This window comes from Podarcis vaucheri (genome assembly GCF_965113315.1).
Source record: "Podarcis vaucheri genome assembly, chromosome: 17".
In the NCBI taxonomy this organism is placed as follows: domain Eukaryota; kingdom Metazoa; phylum Chordata; class Lepidosauria; order Squamata; family Lacertidae; genus Podarcis; species Podarcis vaucheri.
The window spans coordinates 24,859,238-24,879,499 of NC_138755.1; the positions used below are offsets into that span (position 1 = coordinate 24,859,238).

The 20,262-nt window shown below is 43.1% G+C and overlaps 1 protein-coding gene across 2 annotated transcripts in view; it reads right to left on the reverse strand.

Moving 5' to 3' along the window:
* Positions 1–382: 382 nt before the first annotated feature.
* Positions 383–20,262, reverse strand: part of FREM1 (FRAS1 related extracellular matrix 1) — a 78,472-nt gene continuing 58,592 nt past the window's right edge. For both annotated transcript variants that reach the window (XM_082204467.1, XM_082204466.1), the window contains 10 exons: positions 19,089–19,218; positions 17,218–17,290; positions 14,867–15,016; positions 11,761–11,990; positions 10,023–10,070; positions 8,563–8,718; positions 7,787–7,915; positions 6,235–6,350; positions 5,003–5,088; positions 383–3,442 (listed from right to left, as the gene is read on the reverse strand). In XM_082204467.1, the coding sequence (XP_082060593.1) occupies positions 3,243–3,442; positions 5,003–5,088; positions 6,235–6,350; positions 7,787–7,915; positions 8,563–8,718; positions 10,023–10,070; positions 11,761–11,990; positions 14,867–15,016; positions 17,218–17,290; positions 19,089–19,218 (1,318 nt within the window). In that variant the 3' untranslated portion in view covers positions 383–3,242. The remainder of the gene's footprint in view (positions 3,443–5,002; positions 5,089–6,234; positions 6,351–7,786; positions 7,916–8,562; positions 8,719–10,022; positions 10,071–11,760; positions 11,991–14,866; positions 15,017–17,217; positions 17,291–19,088; positions 19,219–20,262) is intronic.

The window sequence follows — 20,262 nt, forward strand, 5'->3', positions numbered from 1 at the left end:
CAGTGTTCTCGAAGCTACCAGCATGAGTTTGACCAAACTGTGGGAGGCAGTGGAAGACAGGAGTGCCTGGCATGCTCTGGTCCCTGGGATCGTGAAGAGTCTGTCACGACTAAACAACAACAAGGTTCTTAGCACTTTTTCTGCCCTCCTTTTCCCCCTACAACCTCCCCCCCCACTTCCATGCAGCAGCTTTGTCCATTTGACAAGGTGATAATGCATCTGGAAAATCCAGCTGGGGGGTTATGACTGGTAGAGGAAGGATTAAGCACCTTCCCCCACTGCAAATTGTCCACCCCTCTCTCCAGCAGCACATTTGCCAGTGATTGTGTCACCACATAGGTTTAGTGGACTCTGTATCAAAACCGTATTTATAGTACTCTGGAATGTTGAAAGATTATAACTCTATAGCCGACATCCATTTATAAGAGCATTTTTTTATTAACACTCTAAGTATTACAGTAAATTATGGTACATATTGCATGCTGTGTGTAGGGGTATAAAAGTTGATTAGCACCTTTTATTAAATAAAACCAAACCACAATGTTGATAAACAACATTTTCTTGAGCATTCAGGAAAGAATGTGCACATCTAATAATAACAATTTTTCTTTTCAATGGTCTTAAGAGGAGAAACAATTGTGCACAGAATTTATGATTACATGTAATTTTATGACTCTTATTACATGTTTATTTATGTCAAAATTTAACATGGCATTTTTCGCTTCCGTCTGGGAAATTATTCTTTTTTGAGATGTTGTATATTAAAGGCTTGCTTGTATGTTGATGAACTGTGGGTTTGTAACTTAAAAAAGGAGCCCTGCCCTTCTCTTTTCCCCTGTTCCAGTTCATCAGGCCATTTCTGCATTGCCAGGGTTCCAAAATGGTTCTCTAACACATCACCATTTTATTTCACATCATACAACACATGGTCGGCTGATGCGTGGTACTAAACAGGATGATTACTACTAAACAGGATGATGTCATCTTTAGAGGTTCGACACATGTCATACCTCTCTTGGGGAGGTGGTGTTTTCTCTGGTTTTGTCCTCCAAATTCAATTAGTGATTCCCTTCTCTGCTGCAGTCCACATTACTAACATGGCTCAGAGAGAGGAAAAATAAAGCGTTCGAAGAAACGGGTTTCCCTGGCCCACACTTGAAAACTAAGACTACAGTGGTACCTTGGTTCTTGAACTTAATCCATTCCAGGAGTCTGTTCGGCTCCCCAAACCGAAAACCAAGGCGTGGCTTCTGGTTGGCTGCAGGAGCTTCCTGCATCAGACATTTGGCTTCTGAAAAACGTCGGCAAAGCAGAACACTTACTTCCAGGTTTGCACCGTTTGGGAGCTGATTTGCTCATCAACAAAGCAGTTCAAGAACCAAGGTACCATTGTATGTCCATGCTGGGGCCAGGCAGAGGCAAGAAGAGAAACCACAAGTGAAGGACAGAAAGCAAACGAAGCTTTGGGTTTGCCATTTCACCCAATGCACAGTGAAACTGTGGAAGTTACTCAAGGGAGAGGTAGTGATGATGGTCAGGAACTTGGGATAGCTTTAAAAGAGGATTATGCAGATTTATGGAGGGTAAAGCTATTGATGGCTGCCTTTACTACCACAGAGGAAGGGAGAGCACTTTTGGGAATTACAGATGGGGAGAATGCTGTGCTAACAGGATGTTGGACTAGGTGAGCTATCGCCCTGATCTACCACAGCTTTTTTATGTTCTTACTTAGGGCAGCATATCACTGATTATTTTTTAAAAAATACAATTCCTCTAGGAATTCTTTAATGCAATCATCTTGGCTGACAGGTCACACTTATAATGATAGGTAAAAAAGGTAAAAGGTAAAGGACCCCTGGATGGTTAAGTCCAGTCAAAGGCAACTATGGGGTTGGAGCCAGCGTTTGTCCACAGACAGCTTTCCGGGTCATGTGGCCAGCAAAACTAAACCACTTCTGGCACAACAGAACACTGTGATGGAAACGAGAGAGCATGGAAACACCATTTACCTTCCTGCCACAGCAGTACAGTGGTACTTCAGGTTAAGTACTTAATTCATTCCGGAGGTCCATACTTAACCTGAAACTGTTCTTAACCTGAAGCACCACTTTAGCTAATGGGGCCTCCTGCTGTTGCTGCACTGCCGGAGCACGATTTCTGTTCTCATCCTGAAGCAAAGTTCTTCACCTGAAGCACTATTTCTGGGTTAGCGGAGTCTGTAACCTGAAGCGTATGTAACCTGAAGCGTATGTAACCCGAGGTGCCACTGTACCTATTTATCTACTTGCACTGGTGTGCTTTTGAACTGCTAGGTTGGGCAGGAGCTGGGACAGAGCAACAGGAGCTCACCCCATTGTGGGGATTCAAACTGCTGACCTTCTGACTGGCAAGCCCAAGAGGCTCAGTGGTTTAGACCACAGCACCACATGCGTCCCTACTTATAATGATATTGCTGGCTTACCACTGGAGTTCTCTCCATGTGCCACTTTAGTTTCGGTTACTATCATAATGTAAACTTTTAAAATCTCACAGAAGTATTACAGCTTTGGGCGTATTACCATAACATAGCAACACGAAACCGTCATTCGAAAGAGTTCACCATGTTCCCACTTCCATATTCCCTCTCTGTGTGTGAAGGGGAAGGGAAGTAATTTTGATTTCTTTTTTCCCCCTTAAAGCTCCAAAATTTCTGCAGCCATTATCATGCATCTTTTGTAAACTTTGACCAACAGAATGCTGGCTGTTTCCATGGGTGTAGCCAAGCGCGCGCGCGGGGGGGGGGGGGAATCAATCAAAATCAATACTAATCTGAGGTCCTGTCTCCCTCCCCAAAATCCTGGCTACGCCCATGGCTGTTTCCCTTTCAAACAATTGCAGTGTTGTAAGGAGTAGAGTACCCAGTTCAGGAAAGACAAGGCAAGTAACATATGGCTTAATATAAAAAACCTCAACCTCCACCAACTTCTCTAGCTGTTTCATATTTTATATGTCTTGGAAGAGACTTGGTAGAAAATAACTCTGGGGCAAACAAGGCTTGTTCTTCACTCATACTCGATATACCACAAACCCTGGAAAGAGATCAGTCACAGTGTAACATTTCCCCCTATCAATTTTTAAACCCTTCGTATAAAAACCTATTACAAATAGGTCACCTGACTCCCTACCTTCATGCCCTTTCAGCACCCCTGGCTATAAATAAATATATCTATTTTTATTCATGATGAGGTTTGCATCAGCTGTCTTTACAGTTTCCTAGAGCATATATAATTGTGTCCTTTGCCCTTCTTGCAGTTCTTTCTTTGCCATTTCCCCCGCTGCTGTACTAAAACACAGTTCTTTCCTTTCTTTGAAAGATGTGAGGGCTCTTTCCCCCAGTTTGTGAAAGCAACACGGTCTCCATTATTCCATCTGAATTGGCCTGGATTTCTTCTGTCGTTGAAGCCTGTAACAAATTCAGATGTGCAAGTTGACCATCATATAATTCACAAAGTGTTCAGAACAACTTGACCGGTCTCTCACAAATATTCTTAGGCCGCATACATACCCAGACCCTCCAAGTATCCCTGTTTTCCAGGGACAGTTCCAGATTTACAAAAACTGTCCTCGTTTCTGAATTGAACCTGGAATGTCTTGCTTTTCCTTAGGTAAAGGTAAAGGGACCCCTGACCATTAGGTCCAGTCGTGACCAACTCTGGGGTTGCTGCGCTCATCTCGCTTTCTTGGCCGAGGGAGCCGGCGTACAGCTTCCGGGTCATGTGACCAGCATGACTAAGCCACTTCTGGCGAACCAGAGCAGCGCACGGAAACGCCATTTACCTTCCCGCCGGAGCGGTACCTATTTATCTACTTGCACTTTGATGTGCTTTCGAACTGCTAGGTTGGCAGGAGCAGGGACCGAGCAACGGGAGCTCACCCCGTCACAGGGATTCGAACCGCCGACCTTCCGATCGGCAAGTCCTAGGCTCTGTGGTTTAACCCACAGCGCCACGCGCTTTTCCTTAGGATGCTGCTATTTTCATTGGAGAAATGTTGGAGGGTAGGCAGTTCTGAGACCTCCCCAAGCTAAGCAGATAAGGACCTATACAACCTTTAGAAGACATCTGAAGGTAGCCCTTTATAAAAACAAGTAAAAAAATAATATTTAACACTTTATTATGGTTTATATATGTTGGAAGTCACCCAGAGTAGCTGGGACAACCCAGCAGATGGGTGGGGTATTATTATTATTATTATTATTATTATTATTATTATTATTATTATTAATAAATAGGATGTCCCTATTTTCATCAGAGAAATGTAGAATGGTATGCATACCATACATTTAAAGCACATTCACAGAATCCTGGGAACGGACATTTGTTAAAGGTGATGGGAATTGTAGCTTTGTGGGGGGGATAAATGACAGTTCCCAGGATTCTTGGTGGATGGGTAATCTGAATGTGTTTCAAACGTATGGTGTGCTTGCAAATCCAAAGAATGGGTTATACATTGGGGAAGCTCTAATTTAAAACATAAAACTAGCAGGGGAAATAGGATAGGAAAAGTTGCTTTAAGTGTCGATTTAGTACCTGTAATAGGGAACTACAACAACTGGCTCCAGCTACTGACCCTTGGCCAGGGCTGTGAAGCCATCTGGTTAAGGCCTGCTCCCCGTTAGATCCTGAGCCATATGAAGCTGAGCCATGAGCTCTTAGGGCAGGAGGGAAAAGCTCCAGAAGAATGAAGCTGGCTGGGAGAAAGGCCAAACCATTGAAGAGCTCCAAGGATGGAGCGAGCGAGCTTGGAAGTTCAATGCCAGAAACCTGGAAGGCCAGAAATTCACCTTCTACAGAACAGCAGCAAAGATAATTTAAGCAGGGAAATGTTTTGAAAGAATGGTATTTGGAAATTACCATCCTAAAGACCAGGAGAGGGGAAAAATGTCAACTTTGTTGCTATATATTTTGAGGGAAATATGGGCCAGAGGCTCAAGTGTAGACAGTCTGTTGTACTGTATACCTACCTATCCAGAAGGGTCTTCTTCCACTGAAGTCCCACAGCCACTGCATGTGTGTTTTAGAAGCCACACTTACTAAACTGCCATGGTACCTAAGCTCAGCAAAGGAGAGAGGGATTTTTAGACTCAGAATCATAGACTTGTAGAGTCGGAAGGGACCCTAAGGATCATCTAATCCAGTCCCCTGCAATGCAGGAATATTCAGCTGCGCCATATGGGGATCGAACCTGCAACCCTGGCATTATCAGCACCTCGCTACAACCAACTGAGCTATCCAGAAGAAACATCCGTTCTGCCGATAAAGGGGCGATGTACGGTTACTATATCTCAATGAGCATATGGATAATGAACGTCAAAACTGAGAGTCACTAAAACCCCTTTTTTGGGGGGGGGGAAATATTGGGAAAGCATGCTGAGAAAAGATACATAAAGTGGTACCTCGGTTTTCAGACATCTCAGAAGTCGAACGTTTTGGCTTTCAAATGCCGAAAACCCGGAAGTAACTGCTTCAGTTTTCGAATGCTTTTCAGAAGCCGAATGTGCCATGCGGCTTCCGTGCTGAGTTTTCTGGATGTAAATGCTTCCGGAAATGCCTACTTTGGTTTTCGAACGTTTTGGAAGTCGAACGGTCTTCCGGAATGGATTAGGTTTGAAAACCAAGCTTCCACTGTATTGTGAGACAAGCTGTGATGTACACGTTACAGTGGTACCTTGGGTCAAGAACTTAATTCGTTCTGGAGGTCCATTCTTAACCTGAAACTGTTCTTAACCTGAGGTACCACTTTAGCTAATGGGGCCTCCTGCTGCCACCGCACAATTTCTGTTCTCATCCTGAAGCAAAGTTCTTAACCTGAGGTACTATTTCTGGGTTAGCGGAGTCTATAACCTGAAGCGTCTGTAACCTGAAGCGTCTGTAACCTGAGGTACTACTGTATAAGGTTCTATTTACAATCCAGAGGTACCGTTATCTACATTTTGTTAAACAAAGGGTGTGTGTGTGTGTGTGTGAAACTATGCTTAAGCTGTAATGGCTTTGATCAAACAAACTGCAAAGAGAACTTTGGAATAGGGGTTTAACCACCTACCCTCTACACTGAAATCCCTCGCATCCTCCCTAAAGCTTTGGAAAAACAGATCTAACTTTGGTATTAACTTTTACTGGCAAGAGTATCATTTCTACAGTAACACACTGGATGGGACATTAAACAGCAGGGAACACATATATAAGAGCTCCTTACTGTTCCCTGCAATCCCGGGCAGCTACGGTCCACGTGACTTTTGAATCGGTGATCAGGATGTAGCAGCTTCCATCATGATGGGTCCAATCGGGAGGGCAGGTAATCACATTAACAACCTAGAATTAGATGGTCTCATTTCAGTATTATTTCCTTCCGTGTTCCCACCTTTTGAAAGAAGTGTCCTTTGGAAGCTCAGCTAGCTCAGAGAATTCAGAAAATCTGGGCCCTGGCTGCTCCCTCAATGGCATTTGGATATCAGCTGGAGGGTTCAACCTCCTCCAGCTTTTGCCATGACCCCTTCTGTCCTGCACCACTGCTTGCTTTCCCAAGTAACAACAACAGAATCATAGAGTTGAAAGGGACACCAAGGGTCATCTAGTCCAACCCTCTGAAATATATTCTTGAATGCTGCAGCAGTGACCCTAGAGATTATTATTATTATTATTATTAATAATAATAATAATAATAATAACAATAATAATAATAATAATTTATTTTATTTATATCCTGCCCTCCCCAGCCGAAGCTGGGCTCAGAATGGCTAACAACAATAAAAGTAACACAGCATTCTAAAATCAACTCATTCTAAAATCAATTCAAAATCAAATTAATGTCAACCATTGGGCTTGAGTTCTGTGAGGATTACCAAAGGAGGGGGTCAGACTGTGCCTTGGCCAAAGGCCTGGTGGAACATCTCTGTCTTGCAGGCCCTGCGGAAAGATGTCAAGTCCCACAGGGCCCTAGTCTCTTGTGACAGAGCATTCCACCAGATTGGGGCCACAGCCGAAAAAGCCCTGGCTCTGGTTGAGGCCAGCCTAACCTCCCTGTGGCCCGGAACCTCCAATATGTTTTTGTTTGAGGACCGTAAGGTCCTCCGTGGGACATACCAGGAGAGGTGGTCCCATAGGTACGAGGGTCCTAGGCCGTATAGGGCTTTAAAGGTTAAAACCAGCACCTTAAACTTGATCCTGTCCAGCTGGTATATCACCAGGTGAATGTGATCCCATGGCGAGGACCTCGTAAGGAGTCTCGCCGCAGCATTCTGCACCAGCTGGAGTTTCTGGGTCAGTCTCAAGGGCAGCCACACGTAGAGTGAGTTACAATAATTAAGTCTGGAGGTGACCGTTGCATGGGGTAGAGCCATGAAGTTGCCCTCCTTACACTGCTGTCAGGATGGGACTTGGGTGAGGTAGGTGACAGCAAGACTGAGGCTGGGCAAGCATTTATTCACCCAAAGAATCTTGGGAACTGTAGTTTACCCACCACAGAGCTACAATTCCCAGGACCATCAACAAACTACAGTTGTCAGGGGTCTTTATGTGGGGTTTGTGTGCTTTAAATGTATGGCGCACATGCAGCCCTAGTACAACAGAGGGACAAGGGAATCATGACCAAACAGATCCATTAAATCAGTTTATATATATCTGTCTGCTTCTACAATCCTGCTTTGATTTACTGAAAACTGGCTACTTTGAGACAAATTTAAAGTTTGTGTTTTATTTATTTTATTTTCCTTTTTTTGAAAATAAACATTCATCTAGGAGATTTCTACCTGGTCTGCATTACTCCACAGAGTCCAGGAATGACCATCACACTGAAACATCTTCTGAGTGATTCCTTCAAAATGCAAGAGACCCTTCAAATCTGGCGTGCATCTGTTTGGAAAGGAAAGGCTCTGGACCTGAAAAAGAAATGGATTTTTGGCAAAAAAAAGGACAAAACAATCAATTTTTATTTTTATTTTAGTCTCCGTCTCCAGCACTGCAAGGCAGTCTCTTGCATTTCTAATGCTAATGTTCTGCATAGCTTTTTAAAAACATTGTGCTGGACAGATTTTTGCTAACAGATGTTTGTACAATCTCAAATATGATATCCCTGAATAAATCAATGGAGATTTGTGATTCAGGTCTTTCAGGAATGTCCTTGGAATATTCTCCACAACTTCACTGCATTTACTGTTTTCTTAAGCTGAACAATTTGTTTTCAGAAGATATATACACCCCCACCCCCACCCACCCATATACACACACCATATATATATATATATATATATATATATATATGCTTTCGTAGATTTTCACGGGTACAGGAATGCAGGTTTTGGTGTCTTCGGGTGTCTTCCCCCCGACTCTTACACGGGAAGACACCCGAAGACACCAAAACCTGCATATATATATATATATATATATATATATATATATATATATGTGTGTGTGTGTGTGTGTGTGTGTGTGTGTGTGTGTGTTTAATGTCATTTTAAATATTCATCTTTTGGGTTTTTAACTTTTTCAGAATACAGTGCATAAACGAACAGGTAATAGAAGATACCGGAATGCTAGAGTCTGCTTGCGGAACTTCCATTTTCTCGAGGGGAGCCATATTTTTCCTCGGCTCTCTTTGGTTAATTACTGACTTGGCTGCCATCTTGTTTTTGTTAGGCAATGGGTTGTCATCCTCCACTCTGAGCACTGCCATTCCATGGTACTTGAGAAAGAATGACCAAACAAACAAACAAACAAACAAACAAACAAACAACAAAAGCAGATGGAGAGAAAGGATAATTCCTCACTAGTCAGCTCCAAAGTTGTATTGGTCACAGAACTGAAAAGACAGTTTTTAAATACAAGCTGTCTTTAAGGCTCAAATTACACATGACAACAGTTCAATCACATCTTTAAACTGGGTTTGCCCCAAATCATGTATAAAATGGAGTGAGGGCCCAATTTTAAGAAGAGCATGCAAATGGAGTTGCTAAACTCCTCACCCTGGTGGTCTACCATGACGTCATTTTCCTGTCAACTATATTCACTTCTCACTGGAAGAAAAATCATCTGAAGGAAGAGTTGTTTGGGTATAGGAGCTGGGGAGGGAGAACATACCTGCCCTTCTAATATACAGTGGCACCTCGGGTTACATAGGCTTCAGGTTGCATACGCTTCAGGTTACAGACTCCGCTAACCCAGAAATATTACCTCGGGTAAAGAACTTTGCTTCAGGATGACAACAGAAATCGGGCTCCGGCGGCGCGGCGGCAGCAGGAGGCCCCATTAGCTAAAGTGGTGCTTCAGGTTAAGAACAGTTTCAGGTTAAGAACGGACCTCTGGAACGAATTAAGTACTTAACCCGAGGTATCACTGTACCATATCTGGGACGCGGGTGGCGCTGTGGGTAAAACCTCAGCGCCTAGGACTTGCCGATCGCATGGTCGGTGGTTCGAATCCCCGTGGCGGGGTGCGCTCCCGTTGCTCGGTCCCAGCGCCTGCCAACCTAGCAGTTCGAAAGCACCCCCGGGTGCAAGTAGATAAATAGGGACCGCTTACTAGCGGGAAGGTAAACGGCGTTTCCGTGTGCGGCTCTGGCTTGCCAGAGTAGCTTCGTCACGCTGGCCACGTGACCCGGAAGTGTCTGCGGACAGCACTGGCTCCCGGCCTATAGAGTGAGATGAGCGCACAACCCTAGAGTCTGTCAAGACTGGCCCGTACGGGCAGGGGTACCTTTACCTTTACCTTTTATCACTGTACCATGTTTGCTCTTAAAAGAGCTAAAACTGGGCCTGCGCTTCTCACCTCCATCTTGTCTCAGACATGATTAGTGGCAGAGCCTCTTTAAAAACACTACCATCATGTGCAATTTTAGTTCAGAAGGAAAAAGGGTAAAATGGAATACGACTTTAAAATGGAATATAACTTTAAAAACTCAGTCACTATTGCTAATCAGGTTGCATATACAGGTAAGATATAAAAAAAGAAGGATTAAAGGCGTATGTTGCTGCAAAATCATGTTCTTACTTTAAAAAAGACGCCAGTGCCATTTCTAAAAGTGAAAGAAGGACGAACCTGAAAGAAAAGAAGATCGAATTTTCACAGCATTTCTTAGTAACAAAAGCAAAATACGATTTTTGTACTTTAGTGAAATGGCGGGAGTGGAGGTGACAACCGGAGTGTCATACACACACACACACACACACACACGGGGCTGACTAATAATTCATCTACCAGGTTTAGAACGGCGCACGGGAGCCGATTGAGCAGGCGGTGGGGGTCCATGGGCCGGTTAAACAACCTCCATGGGCCACTTGTGGCCCACGGGCCTTAGGTTGCCAACCTAAACTTTTTTTCAAAGAGGACCAGTTTTTATGAAGTGAACGTGCATGAGGGCCGAACAAAGTTGTTGACCTTTTTTTTTAGGATTGGAGTTGTTGAGTTGTTGAGATAAACTGACGTGCCAGAGTAGCCCCTGGGCCAGACTTTGGACATGCCTGCTCTAGAGAAATACCTATAGAACAAACGCATCCAGGTTAAGTAAGACATTTGGGTATTAACCAATCTGACCTAGGGAACATTCTAAACTCCAAAAGCAGGGATGGTGATGATGGTGATTCTTACAATTCCATAACACTTAAACATCTTGTCTCTAATTTGGTTAGTTTTATCTTCTGTTATCACTTGGAGCAATTTCTAATTGCAAAGGCAGGCTTTTAATAATCCCCAAATCTACTATATACTGTAGTTTGGAAAGTGGTTTGTCTGTCTGTCTGGCCCCCATAGGTTTGGATGCCCCTCAATATATAGTTGCCAAACTCAACTTGAGGTTGCCACTTTGAATTAAGGTGACAGACTGAACCTTTCAAAATTCTGCACTGATTTTCACCTCTGATTTCAAAATTTCTTAGAATTCCCATGCAATGCCAGGCAGCTAGTTAGAAGAAGAAGAAGAAGAAGAAGAAGAAGAAGAAGAAGAAGAGGAGGAGTTTGGATTTGATATCCCGCCTTTCACTCCCCTTCAGGAGTCTCAAAGCGGCTAACATTCTCCTTTCCCTTCCTCCCCCACAACAAACACTCTGTGAGGTGAGTGGGGCTGAGAGACTTCAGAGAAGTGTGACTGGCCCAAGGTCACCCAGCAGCTGCATGTGGAGGAGCGGAGACACGAACCCGGTTTCCCAGATTACGTGACTACCGCTCTTAACCACTACACCACACTGGCTCTCCAATATTAAATATGGCAGGGGGGAAATGTTAAATATGGCAGGGGGGAAATGTGGACCCCAGGTGGCCATTATGTAGATCCCCAAACCCCAGGAAACATCTGCATAGAAAATTTGAAGAGAGCCTTATCTAGAATGGATTTTACTCACAAGACTTAAAATTTCCTAAAGACATGAAGGTGACATGGCAGGAGCATCATGTCATATGATGTGCATGTCAATTGCACTGACATCTTCGGTTTTTCAGACTTTGCCATTCTTTTTTTAAAAAAACCCTACTTCAGCAACATCTGTTTGACCCATAGCAAGACAAAATAAATGGGTACACCAAGGCCAAGAATGTCCCAGTCACAAAATCTTTACTGCTCTTGACTTTCATCTCTGACTGTTGCCAACCTAATCAGTGCTCAGTTAAAAACGAATCATTAAATCACGTCAGATTTTCATGCAGAAGTACACACACACACACACACACACACACACACACACACACCAACTTTGGAATAATTGTATCCTCCCACTGTTTGAGAAGCAATCCTTACTATTTTGCCGTTTCCAAGGGCTCTTAGCCGGCTCCTTGCAAGATTCACCGAGTTGAATTCTGGTAATTTGTCCCTTCTCTGCACTACCATCTCTTTGGAAGCGGGCAATGGGATCCCTTCCAAATGAACAGTGCCATGCCTGGAAGATGAAGAGGGGCCTGGAAGCAATGTTCCTTTCATCCATAAGTTGTGAATGTTTTGGCTTGAGGAGTGGAATGAACTGCACTGACCTGAAAGCAAACAAGATGGCAGATGGTCAGTTCTTTTTATATAAAACAGATAGCTGGTCACATTGATGTGGGCGATGAAACAGCTTGTCATTAGGAGTAAGATGATTTTTCATCTGATGTTGATTTGTTGTTTTTCTTTTCTTAACTAGTCCTTGTTTCTGAACTTTATCTGCCAACTTAAAAGGAATTTTAGAAGTTCTAAGGAAGTTATTTTTAAGCAACAACAACAACAACATCCTTTGTTTCTTAAATTGCATACGCACATAGACCAGAATCAGGTTTCCATGGTGGAGCAAAGGCCACTTATTCTTCTCCCTCTGTGTGTACTTGACGTTGTTGGAGCCAGGCATCTGCAAGGCCACTGTGCACATCAATTGCTCAGGAGTTGCCCTCCCCATTTTATACTTATAAAATCCTATGAGGTAAGTCAGGCTCAGAGTGTCTGACGTATCCAAGGTCATCCAGTGAGCTCCATGGCCTCAGCAGGAAGTTGAACCAAGTACACTGGCTCCCAGTATGTTTTTGAGCACAATTCAATGTCTTGGTGCTGACCTTTAAAGCCCTTTGAAACGGACTTGGCCCTGTATACCTGAAGGAGCGTCTCCACCCCCATTGTTCAGCCCAGACACTGAGGTCCAGCTCTGAGGGCCTTCTGGCGGATCCCTCATTGTGAGGAAGTGAGGCTACAGGAAACCAGGCAGAGGGCCTTCTCAGGAGTGGCACCTACTCTATGGAACGCCCTCCCACCAGATGTCAAAGAGATCAATAATTATATGACATTCCATAGAAATCTGAAAGCAGCCCTGTAGAGGGAAGTTTTTAATGTTTGATGTTTTATTATGCTTTTATATTTGTTAGAAGCCACCCAGAGTGGCTAAGGCAACCCAGTCAGATGGGTGGGGTACAAATAGTAAACAACAACAACAACTTCTTCTTCTTCTTCTTCTTCTTCTTCTTCTTCTTATTATTATTATTATTATTATTATTATTATTATTATTATTATTATCTGCCTTGTCCTGGTGATTTTGGCTCACGGACCAGATGTTCCCCAGCCCTTTCTTAGTCAAAGTACCTTTAACCATGACACCACACTCTCTCTTCAGACTGAACCTGCAATACCTGGGTTTACATATAGCCAAGGCTGCTTTTTAGGGCATAGCATTCACAAGGTGGTATACACAACAAGATAAAAATGCATTAAGACATATTTAAAATAGCTTATCAATAAAGGTATCCACAGAAACTGTTCAGGGTCTCAAAGCTAGCTTTACTGTTAGGAAAGGTGACCTGGAATAACTAGGTTTCCGTGCCTCTCTGTCTGGAGCTTGGCACTTCTTCCCGGCCATAGCCCCTCTCCAGCCCTGCCCCATGGTTTTGTCTAGCTGGAATGTGACCTTGAATTCCAACAATGCCTCCTCCTTGTCAGGGAAGCAGTAGTGTGTGTGTGTGTGTTGGGGAGGGGGGAACTAGCCTGCTGTACAAAGTTAAAATTTACATTTGTTGTTTCAACTATTTTTGCCCCAACCCTGCTCACCATTGGCATGTGACTCTCAAAATGTTGCTCCAAAGGCAATGTGAAAAGGTTCCTCACCCCTAGCCTACATTCCAGGTGCCATTCACAAATATAGTGGTACCTCGGGTTACAGACGCTTCAGGTTACAGACACTTCAGGTTACAGACTCCGCTAACCCAGAAATAATACCTTGAGTTAAGAACTTTGCTTCAGGATAAGAACAGAAATCGTGGCACGGCGGTAGTGGGAGGCCCCATTAGCTAAAGTGGTGCTTCAGGTTAAGAACAGTTTCAGGTTAAGAACGTACATCCAGAACGAATAAAGTTCTTAACCCAAGGTACCACAGTAGTTTGGAAGGGGTTTCTACATCTCAGGGAAGAGTATGGCAGATTCCCTCTGCTGTAGACAAATGGTCTTCAGTCAGGCGAGGAGATGGAATGGGCCCGTTATATAGTCTTGTGCACAAAACAATGCCCATGCTTCAGAGTTGTTGAGCTTCAACTAATGTGCCCCTAATCCTGCTAGAGTTGTGGGTACATAACTACAGGTCTGAGTCAGTGGATAGGAATTTGCATTCCCACCCCGCTTAAAATACAGATGGCACAACACAACCCTGTCCCCACTCTGAAGTGCAAATGGGAACCACAGTGCACATCTTGCATTCAAATGCTTCACATGATGTAGATGCACAATTAGATGCAATATGAGATCACGATTACCAGCCACGCAAAAGAAACTGTTTACAGACACTTGTTTCTGCACATTGGATCTCCCTTGCTCAACTGGAGTGCAAATATTTAAGAATCTTTTTTAAAAAACAACAACACCATGATGAGTCCCAGCAATTCTTCTTTTAAAAATCAGCCAGTACATTAAGCAAATGTGTTTTTTTATATTAACAATATGGCCTTTTAGAAAGATATGATAGTAATTAGGGACTTCCCCTGAGTACACTGCCTGTCCAAGAAGTGGAAAAGTTCTATAGTTAATAGAAAAGTGTGTGTGTTTGGAGGGGAAGCTTCACTAGTTCCTCAAGAGGGGCTTCTCATGAAAGCAATGCTGCAAGCCAAAAATCAAACTCATCCATTAGGAAAAGCACTTTTTGAGGGGAGAGGGGGAGTGCTGTTTTCCCCTCTTGCTCTCGTTGATTCCTTCAAGCTGTGCTTCCTAAGCAGAAGAAGAATAGACATTGCCAAAGGAGGAAAGGTTTGAAACTGTCAAGGCTATTTTCTTTTTTAAATAAAAACACGAAGCATTTTGATCTGAAGGTAAGTGTTAGCAACAACATTTATGTGTTGAAAAATAAGTCGCTTATCAGCCAAGATTGGTCCAGATTTTATTAAGAAGATCAAAAGAGAATACCTCCTTTTGAGTCCAAAATTTTCACTGCAGCTTTTGTCCTACTGCCAAGAACAGCATTCACAGGAGAGATGAGAACCACTTCAAAGACCTCATCGTCTTCCTCTAATCCGTCATAGGTAATTGCTATATTCCACATCTTGGTTGACATCCCTACCAGAAGTAAACATTTTAATTACACTTTAATTGCTTTTTCAATCAACCTAGGTGTCGAAGAAATATATTAATTAACATGTCTACAGCTACAACAGACTAGCTTGTATGTACCATTGTGCTCCTGCCCACTGATTGGACTCCTGTGGTTTTTCCAAATAACACTAACTAGAGACCAAATTTGTTCCTGAGCAATGATGATTCCATTCACACAGTAACAAAGATCTGTTTTCTATAGAGTGGGAAATAATAGCAGGCAGTTCAGGGGGAAGGGCTGGATCGTCATGTAAATTTCAAAAAGAAATAAAAAGTGCTCCTCATCTTGAAATCTTAATTGCAGAGAATCCACTATTGTTTTGAAATATTGTCATTATCAATCATCCATGACTAGTTCTGTTTTCAGTGTCAAGAACTTTGTTGCAAAGCTGGAGTCTTCATTGCAAATACCACATAATTTGTTGGCATCGCACTGTCTATGAACTATGGTAACTAGTGTGGCATATAGCCACATCTGAAAATCACACAGGAGGAAGATTGAGATGGGAATCGGAGTTGCCACTAATACTGAGGCAAAACTGGAGGTTTCTGTTAGGTAAAAGGTCCAAGGAGTTTTGATGGAAGCAAACATCTGTCGGAGGGTATAGCACCATGATCGCCACTGAATTTCGCATTGTGCAAAATTGCAAAGCCAATTCTGAGGTTCTCGTCTGGGCAAAAGATCAGAGGAATTTCAAAGGAAGCAAAAAAAAAGGGGGGGGAGGGGAAGAGCCTTGGCGAGAGCGGCAAAACTTCTCACACAACCTTGAAGGAGAAGCTGGCAGACTACAGCTCTGGAAGTTAAAAGCAAAGGACAATGCTTACCACCCTCCTAGACCATCAAACCCTGACTGGGCTCTGCAAAGGTGCCATAGTTTATTGTGAGTGTCTCAGAGCATGGACTGACCACAGGGAAAGACCAAATTCCAGTGCCCATGCTCCAGAAAGGTGCTAAGCTGGCACAGATGTTCTATGTCATGGAGCAGGTTCGTGTGGAGTATCACTTATATGTGTTACATCAGCCGTTCAGACAGCAATCTTCCCACAAGACTGTTGGCTACCTTTGTGTGCAGTCACAGAAATGAAAGAAACATACAGGGATCCTTTCTCCTTAAGACAATTTGTACATGCAATGATTTCAGCCTGTGTATAGGGCTGCATCCACACCATGTATTTAAAAGGACATTACTTCCCCCAAAAAATCCTGGGAACTGTAGTTTAAATGTGTGGGTGTGCACAGCCTTTGATGGAACACTTTATATATAAGCTAAGCTGTAATTTTAATTATATTGCCTGCTATCCAACTCTGAATGCTTCCCAGAGTGGCAAGTGGTTAAAAGCAGTCCATTAAAACAACCAGTTACCAACGGTAAAACATTAAAATGGCAGAACTCTTAACAAGAGGTACATGTTAAAACCACATAAAATCAGCCAGTAAAGAACACACAGACACATATCAATAATGATTTAAACATCTGGACAAATGAGAAGATATTGAAAAGTTAAGAAACTCAATGGCAAGAAACATTTTCTTTTTTTGTAAGCAATTTCTATTGAAAAATGTCAACATAGGTAAAGGTAAAGGGACCCCTGACCATTAGGTCCAGTTGTGGATGACTCTGCGGTTGCGGCTCATCTTGCTTTATTGGCCAAGGGAGTCAGTGTACAGCTTCCGGGTCATGTGGCCAGCATGACTAAGCCACTTCTGGCGAACCAGAGCAGCGCACCGAAACACCGTTTACCTTCCCGCTGGAGCGGTACCTATTTATCTACTTGCACTTTGATGTGCTTTTGAACAGCTAGGCTGGCAGGAGCAGGGACGAAGCAACAGGAGCTCACCCTGTCACGGGGATTCGAACCGACAACCTTCTGATTGGAACACCCTAGACTCTGTGGTTTAACCCACAGCGCCCCCTGTGTTCATTTTTTATTGAAAAATGTCAACATAAAACACAATAAAAAGCCAGGAGACTGGCTCTAATGGCTTGAGGACCCACTTCTTAAGGGGCATTGCATCCTCATTAAGACAGGGTGAAACCCACCTCTCACCACAGTACCTCTGATTTGTCTGCACTGAACGTCAGTTTATATCATACTACCTGTTCACCACCACTTTTAATAAATAAATTAATTTTCAAGTTACTGCCCTCTGAGGCAGAGCTTACCTGGATCAAACTGAATAAGTTTAGAAGGAGCCACAGTAAAATCATTTCCTGATAAAGCAGTTACTTCATTGATCTAAGGTAGAAAATGGACAGAAAATGCACAGTATGAGTGGCTGAAACAAAGTCTTGGCTGGATCCCTAGAACCAAAGCACACACCTAAACGCACTCTCTGGCCAGAGAGAGCCCCTGGCAGAGTTAAAAAAAAGTCACAAAAACAAGCAGCAGTGTAGTGTGGGGATTTAGGCTCTTACACTTTTAATGTCCCATTTAATTTGCTACTGGAGCTTCCCTGTTTCTACCCTTGAACAGACTACACACCTTAGTAAGTTTAAAAATGCTTTACTTACACAGTTCCAAAATTCAAGTTCATGCATTTATTCATGCAGCAGCAAGTAAACACAGGCAGAAATCTTGGGCTACAAGATGAAATAGCTCTAAGCATGCGGTTGGAGATTGTAGCAAGCAACCTCAGGCATGTCCGATCTCAGTGAGTTCCTTCCAGGTGAGGGGTGTGACCTAGCTGAGTCTAGCAATACAGATCTATGGTATTAATTCCTTCATGCATTGACTAGCATTACACATGCTATCGTTACAGTATATGAGGCTGCAATATCCCAAAGATTTGTCCAGTTTCTAACTAAGACCAGACCTTATCTCAGAAAGGGGAAACACTTTTCCTAGGAAGGTAAGTATGCCATTATGCTTAATGCCATGGTCTAGCAGAGAAGTCTTTATCAACAAAGCCTCCAGACAAATTCTTAAGTCAATGCAATTTGTCTACAGTGTTTCATTACTGCAAGTTAAAGGACAGTTCAAACCCACAAAAAAATCCTCCCTCTATGCACCTGAAGAGTTTAGAGATTCTAAAAGAGGTTTCAAAACCGTGGGCATTTTTCCATTGAGTCATCAAGATGCAAGAAGTGACACATAAAATGCCACATGGAATGGAGAATGGGGCAGGGGCTAGAAGTGGTAAGCAGTTAACACGAGTTGAAATTTCCCCCCTCGTTTTTCATGCATGTTTGTATGTACATTTAATATGCTGCCAGATGAAGCAATCCAAAATGTTGTGACATCCTCTTGCATACAGTAGTATTCAATCAATGTCTGTTGTGGGCAATGTATCTTGTCTGTGATACCAATGTGTCAGACCCTCCAAGTGTCCCTATTTTCCAGGGACGTCCCTGATTTAGAAAAGCTATCCCAGTTTCTAATTTGATCCCACTTTTCCTTAGGATGTCCCTATTTTCATTGGAGGGGATGGAGTTATCCAACCCTCGTGTGTTTGCAGGCAATCCTGTATAGGGAAGGTTTTTTTAAAAAATGTTTAATATTTTGCTATGTTTTTATATATGTTGGAAACTGCCCAGAGTGGCTAGAGCAACCAAATGAAATGTGTGGGGTTTAAATAGTAAAATTATCATTATGGAATGGGACGTGCCTATTTTCATCATAGAAATGTTGGAGGGTATGGAGGTGTGTGTGTGTGTGTGTGTGTGTGTGTTTGCACGTGCATTACTATTCCCTTAAAACCAGTGGTGTAACTCTCCCATGCTACACAAAAGGTGATTTTTCTTGTGTGTATTTATAAATGCTACCAAGCTTTTGAGAGGAGCATACTAATTCATTTTGCTTTAATGGCAGGGACCAACATTAAAGTAGGTAGCAGCCAAAAAAACAACCCACCATTAGGCTTAGTGGATAAAACTGCACCCCCAAAGCCTGAGCAGGGTAGTTCTTTCGACACAAGTCTGTTGGACTTATTCTGAGAAGACTTGTGTAGGACTGCACTTTGCAAACTAGCACTTTGCAAATCCTTCAACATCCTTAAACTATGCTCTATTTTCAGTTCCTTTTATGACGACGTTACCTTCACTGCAACAAAGGCAGAATCTGTGATGTACCCTGATCGGGTGATCCTCAAAGGCAGCACCTCCACATTTTCGCAAACTTCATAAACATCCTGTTCCATTTCAATTTTTGACCATTTCAGTTCCAGTCTATTGGGGGGAAGGGAGAGAAAAAGAAAACACTGTATGCAGGAGAGGGGGAATTTGCAGAGAAAATCCAAAAGAAGTCCCTGCTGGTTCAGGATCCAAGACAGCTGACATTTCTTTCTTGCTGTCTCTGCAAACACACTTTTCCTACCAATGTATCACTGTGTTCAGGAGGAAACTGGTCCTAAGAGAGAAGCAAACAGGACTTAATTTGATAAAAGGCTTACCGGAGCTAAACCTTGGTTGTGCTTTCATGTTAAGGCTCCGTCTTCAAATTGCAATGTGTATTCATGGGAACAGAAATGCCTCCGAGCATGCACAGAACACGCATTCCCCTCACCATGGAGTAGTGACAGCTGGTTCCCATGTTTTTAGAAGGCATTTAGGGCAAACACACAAACTCACTGAGCTCTTTGGGCTGCCTGGATAATAATTTGGCTGAGGAATAAACCCTCCCCCCAATGTTCAGGGGGCAGAGGAGGCTGAGTGTGGAGCCACAGCTTCCATGGCTGGCTTCTCCTCCTATTGCTGGAGAAAGAGGCCTTTGTGCCTCCTGACTTTTAGAAGACATCTAAAAGCAGCCCTGTTTAGGGAAGTTTTTAATGTTTGGTGTTCTATTGTGCTTTTAATATTCTGTTGGGAAACCCAGCCAGATGGACGAGGTATAACAACAACAACAACAACAACAACAACAACAACAACAACAACAACAACAACCTCCACTCTGCTGAGACAGGCAAGAGAGCAGCATTGTAAAAGTAGGCAGCAATGTGCCATAGTGAGACTCAAAGGCCTTCCTACTCTCATATGAGAGTGCCACATGCTACCTTTATCTGAAATCCTGAAGGGATACTGCCATCCAGTGTAGACAATACTGACAATACTGACGGACGAGTGGTCTGAATCCAATTTCCAATCTTTCTACTCCCTGTGCACCAGTAGGCTGCTCAGAATCTATGTCTTCCCATTGATTAAAACGCTTCTGGGCAGGAACTTCTGTTGCATGAAACCTGAGGCATAAATATAACCTGCACCCCACATATGGAA